The sequence below is a fragment of the Eurytemora carolleeae genome, unplaced genomic scaffold, assembly GCF_000591075.1.
Source record: "Eurytemora carolleeae unplaced genomic scaffold, Eaff_2.0 scaffold72, whole genome shotgun sequence".
NCBI lineage: Eukaryota > Metazoa > Arthropoda > Copepoda > Calanoida > Temoridae > Eurytemora > Eurytemora carolleeae.
Genome location: NW_019396031.1, coordinates 335,130 through 341,129, shown reverse-complemented (window position 1 = coordinate 341,129; position 6,000 = coordinate 335,130). Strand labels below are relative to the sequence as shown.

General features: G+C 31.8%; 1 protein-coding gene across 1 annotated transcript; it reads left to right on the top strand.

The window, feature by feature from the left end:
• The first annotated feature begins 1,133 nt into the window (after positions 1 to 1,133).
• Positions 1,134 to 5,712, top strand: LOC111696805 (phosphatidylcholine:ceramide cholinephosphotransferase 2). Its single transcript, XM_023466550.1, has 5 exons — positions 1,134 to 1,361; positions 2,411 to 2,464; positions 4,164 to 4,258; positions 4,495 to 4,584; positions 5,590 to 5,712. Exons 1-5 carry the CDS (start codon positions 1,312 to 1,314, stop codon positions 5,679 to 5,681), a joined length of 381 nt encoding a protein of 126 aa, XP_023322318.1. The 5' UTR covers positions 1,134 to 1,311; the 3' UTR covers positions 5,682 to 5,712.
• The last annotated feature ends 288 nt before the right edge of the window (positions 5,713 to 6,000 follow it).

Here is a 6,000-nt window from a genome sequence, read left to right as displayed (position 1 = left end):
AAGACCAGGTACATGATGTGTGCATGAATAAAGATTACGTACATGATGATGTGTACATGTATAACGACCGTGTGAATGATGATGCGTACGTACATGTATTAAGATCATGTACTTAATGACGTATAATTGTTTAAAGACCAGGTACTTGATGACGTTCGAGTATGATGTACATGATGACGTATGTATCCAGGATGAAAGGATTATTTTCTCATTAAGCTTGAGGTTTATTGTCTAATCTCTCTACAGAGCAGAGAGTGGTGTTAGAGGTCTAACACAGCAGTACAGTAAATGTACTTTTTTTTGTATTTTATCAACTTCAACTATTTTCAAAAAAATGTAATCTTTGTTTTTGAGTGGACAGTATTGTGACGTAGGGTGATAAGAAGAGTTGTCATGAAATCTGAATTCCTTGTATAACTTCAACTTGTATAACTTCTAAATGTCGAGCTAAATATAACTCCTTCTAACCCCGTTACACGCCTTCCGAGCTTAGACCTTTCTTTATCTTCGATTTTTCAGAAACTTTTAAATATAGTTTTCCATTTCACACTTTTTTTCGACAGCTAAGAACTCGTAAATTAAAAGATATCAGGGTTGAGAAATCTAAACTTTTTATATATATATTAAGGGTCCTTTCGGTAAACTTTGATTACCGTTTTCGAGAAATCGGGGAAAGTTTCTTTTAAAACTTATCTCTTTAAACCACTATGTGAGCAAAAATGACGGAATATTCCCTCTTTTCTATCTTAAAATTGATTAATTTTAATTGTGGTTCTCTTTAAAATTTACGTAGCAGGAGAGAAACTAGCAAATTCAGGCTTCAACAATTTCAAGATATTTAGAAATCTCACTTATATTGTTTCTCATTTAAAGTTGTAAAGTGTACTGTCCCTTTTTCAGGTAAAAAGTACTTGGTCACTCACAGGGGATGAGACTTCAGAGACGACTGTATTGAATAAATACTGTCTTCTTCTTTATATTCACGATTCCCTGCAGCTTTAAACTGGTTTTTTTTTAAATCGATAAATAAGCAATTAAAAGATTATATGTAAGACAGACGTCTTATTATATGGTTTACAGGTCGACTTTACAGTCTCATCCGTTGAGGGGGAAACCCTGTACAAGTTTTGCTTGAAATAAATTTCATCCTTTTGTATTTCAGGATTATTTCTTGCCTCTGGGTTTGTTGCGACCACAACATCCCTGGCTGTGACCCACGAGAGTGTTCCTGAGACTGATCCTCTACCCGACATTATCCTGGACAACGTCTCCTACCAGCAGTGGGGGCTCGACGTGTCCGAGATACTCATCATGGTTTCCACATTTTCAGCATTCTTAGTCGTCATGCTTCATTTTCATAGGTAAGCACTCAGCACTCCACATTCGGAGATAATTATTAAACAGTATATATCTTTGGTTTATCTGTCTGTTTGTCTGCATACTAAACGTCAAAATGGTTCAACCGATCGGACCCAAATTTTTGTTGGGACTTGTGTTTCCAGGAGTTTTGCTGAAAATTAAACAGAAAATTTGCAGATTATTTAAAAACTGAATTTTTTGTTCTTGCTCAATATTTGTTTTTCTAATTATCCTAGTTATTGTTTTAAATCAACTTATTTTTTAAAAAACTGACAAAATCTTCCAAAAATGTTGTTTATTCTTCTAATTCTCTAGGTTTCATCCTTTTTAGTAATCAGTTTTATAATCTTATTTTTCTCTTTAGAAATCTTTTAATATATATATATATGTAACAAAGAAAATAAAAAAGATGTACCTTGACAAGTGTTTTTTTGTTAAATCTGTGTCATACAACTTTAGTTTACGTCATTTAAGTGTTAAATTTCTTTCTTGGAGCTTAACATTTATCATGCTTGACATAGCCGGGTCCAGAAAAGTACGTCAAAGACTAGAATTAATTAACAGCAAGGAGTAATTGAACCGGCCACGTAAACTAAGATAAACCACTTCTCTTGTGCGTCTGTTAAAAGAATAGTCAACAATGTTTTCTTTTCATTGAATTTTACATTAAGAATTATTGTTTTTAACTGGATGGTGCGTCAGTAACATGACAGATTATTGGCAGAAGACCGAAGGAGTTACGCGCGCATGCTGCGTTGAAATAGAAGACTGAGAGAGCGTCTGTTCTAGCCGCGGCGCTTGGCCCCCTAGCCTTTAGCGCTCTGTCCAGAAAGAGCGCCCATGGGTATCCTGGGGGTGACATAGGCTAGAGAAATTTTTAGAAAGTTTTGAAATCCCACGGGAAGCACAGGGCATTTCAGCTAAAATCATAATTCAATGCAAAGCGCGGGTAAATAGCGGGAGTAACTTCGAATATGAACAATAATGTAAACTTAGGCAACGCCGGGGACTCGAGCTAGTTATTATTATTATTAATATTTTTTGTGTTTAGATTGATTATTCTACGTCGAGTCTGGTTCTTACTGGGATGTTTATACTACTACAGGTTATACTTTGTACTTTTATAGAAACTGATAACTCGCCTCAAATTAAGATTTCTGATCTGTTTATCTTCATGTCGTAAAACTTCAGTATTTTAAACTATGCACTTTACTAGAGGGTGTCCCATATCAGATTGGATCGTAAAAAGCTCAAAATTGCGAATTCCGGCAGTAATCAACAATTTAAAAAGACATGAATCATTTAACAAATTTGTGAAAAGGAATTGTGAACATTTGTATTCAGAAAATAAAAGATTCTATAAGAATTATGTGCGTATTTCGACGTTAAAGTTTAAAGATAATCCACTTTGATAATCAAATAGTTGAAATATCCAAGGTTAGCACCTAGTTACAGATTGCAAAGATATATAGATAAGAAACTTAAGATTGAGATAAGTAATCAATTTCTTTATCGAAAAAATTTCTAAAGTTTTATCCCCTTCCAAATTAAACTTTTAAATTGTTTTTTAAAGATGTAAAATATCAGATGTTAATGCCAGGGTTGATACAGGACGTGTCCCACGAAACATGACATGACGGTTAATAGTTTTGAATGTATTCTGAACCATATACTACATAAGATATTAAACACTGTTTGGAGATTTTTTTTCGTTAAAAAATCTTTTACTCAAATCTGTTGGAATTTATAATATAATATTTTTCAATATGCTCTTTGGTATCAGACAGCTTAACAACTTATTGAAGCAGACATTTTAAACTGTTCATAAACTGTCATATTTTGTGGGACACCCTGTAGTTAAATGTTTCTCTTTACTTACTACCGAACAAACAAATGGGGTAAATCCTCTTACAACGACAGGGGCGGATACAGGATTTAAGTGAGGGAGGGGCAAGATTTTTTAGGAACAAAAATTTCACAATTCGGAACAAATCACGCCGCTGGGCAAAATTTTTTTTGACTTAAAAGCCTCAAAAAGAGTCAAAATTAATGACTAAATACTAAAAAACTAGATTTTTAACTTTTCACACATTATATTTTATTAAGACAGATATTTTTCCTGTTTGCACTAGGGTTTCTTTCCCTTAAGCATGCTATTGAGAAGCTATTCTGAAATAGGAACTAAAAATTCCAAATTCAGGGGGGCGAATGTCCCCCTGCCCCCCCCCTATATCCGCCCCTGTACAACGACTTTACATACAAACCACATTTTACATCAGACATCTTGATTCCTTCAGACAATATTTATATTTTTCAGAGCTTTAAATATTTTTATTAGAATTAGTTAAGACAAATATTAACCACGTTTTCTATCTGAACTTTACTAAAGTTTATTTAACCTAATTAGATTTGTACAGCTTTGTTTTTAACATAATTTTAACTGACCTTTTATTTTTATAGAGTTTTATTTTATGTCGGTACAATATTAGTAGAAGAAACATTAAAATAATTGTATGAAAATTCAGTATTATCAAATGCGGTACTTTTCAAAGTGACTTTAGGTAACAGAGACTAGAAATTTTTTTTTTTCTAAATAGCACATTTAAATCTTCTTTACAGTGCACATGATTGCTGCGAACGCTTTGGTTTGGTGGTTACTGAAAACAACGAATCGATAGATTTATATTCTTTATTTCTTATTGATTGATTGATTGATTGATTGATTGGTTCATTGATTGATTGATTGATTGATTGATTCATTGATTCATTGATTCATTGATTCATTGATTGGTTGATTGATTCAGGGCTCTGACGATGTTTGTCACAGTTCTACCTAAGGCAGATCCCAGCTATACCTGTAAACCAAAACTAGATAATACTACAGCTCTCCCAGCTCTAGGTAAAATAGAACTAACCCCTCCCCATTGGGTTTTTTAAACTTTAACTTAAGCAGTATATTTTTTTGTGATTTTTCTCCCTCATAAAAGGTCATTTTTACCCTCAATTTTTTAAGGTTTTGTTCGCTGGATAGAGATAATTAAAATTAATTTATTCTGTTAACCCTATTTTTTTTATCATTTAAACATTTTTTATTTTATTTTATGAAAGTAATAATAATTTTGTAATTATTTTTAGTGATATTTAAGCGGATTCTGACTCTAATGTCTGGAATGGGTTTATCAATAAACGGGAAACATATCTACTGTGGAGATTATATATTCTCAGGAAACTGATATTTTATTTACCAGCATTTTTTTTTTACAATAATCGGATCACAACTTAGTCTCAACTGGGATATCTTTTAGAATTTTTTAGAATGGAATCTTGGCATTTCTAAAGTTATGTAAAAAATCAGGAATTTTCACGTTAAACATTTTAAGGATCCTTTTTCAATTCTTTTGGGAGGGGAGGGGGGCAGACATTTTAACCCCCCCCCCCTTCCCCCTTTTAGTTGCGCCTCTGAATCTGAAGCTCTCTCTAAATTCTTCGAAATTTGATTATTTTCTAAATCGTAAACTGGAGTTAATGTCCTGATATTGCTGACCAGTATATTTGATATAATCTTAAAACATGCTGATACAGTGATACAGGCCTACTCACTTCCTTCATGCAATGTGTACGATATATACAGGGAAGTCCTCAATGAATGAGATTTTAAGGAAATAAAATCACTTGATTAATTTTTTTTCTGTCATAAGCTATTAATCTTTTTAAGTTGAAAAGATTAATATCTTCTTTTGTTTAGGAAGTTTATTAAAAAAATGAAAAGTTTAAAGGAACAATATAATTATATATAGAAGTTATCGAACAAATTTTATAATGTAATTTTTTAAGTCTCATACTTGGTGGGAAACCCTGTACTATTGTATCAAGTTTACAAAAAACAAAATGTTCAACCAAGGCCGGAATTTCCTTTTACTTTCACTTACTTTTATCCCTTTATCTGCAGAGACAATGTTAAATTACTTTATTATACAGTGGGGCTCGCAAAACTGTGGAAAAGGAGGACGACTTTAACATTCAAATCATGATTTAAAATAGCCCGATTAATATAAAAACCCTTCACAGGCCCATATCATTTAGCAAGATTTCCAAGCTTCTTGTTAAACTTTCCACAGATTTATGGGTCCTACTGTATCATTCATTTATTCATTATTTTTAAAATATCCTTTATATTTTATTGTTTTAAAATTATTTTTATTTTGTTTATTTTAATATTGGTTTAACTAGGACACACAATGGTTCTAACTATGGGCTATCTGGTGATCAGAGAATGTAAGTATTATTTTGTTAAATTGCTCAGTGGTGTAAATTTTCGTTAGAAAATTATCCCCCCCCTCATCTCCTTCAANAATTTTTAAGATTACATTTTTATTATAATTTTGTATATATGTATTTTTTTCAAAAGTATTTATTTACAACTGCTTTCTACGCACAGTTTTCCTTATTCCTGAGCTGTGATGGGATTAATTAATGAAATATGTTTAGTTAATTTATGAAATATGTTTAGTTAATTAATGAAATATGTTTAGTTAATTGTAATTAATTAGTGGGATTTTTATTCTAAATATTCTCCCTTTCTTTTCGGGAAATTTCATTCATCATTATTCTTCACGTTTTTTTGTATTTGTCTTTATACAT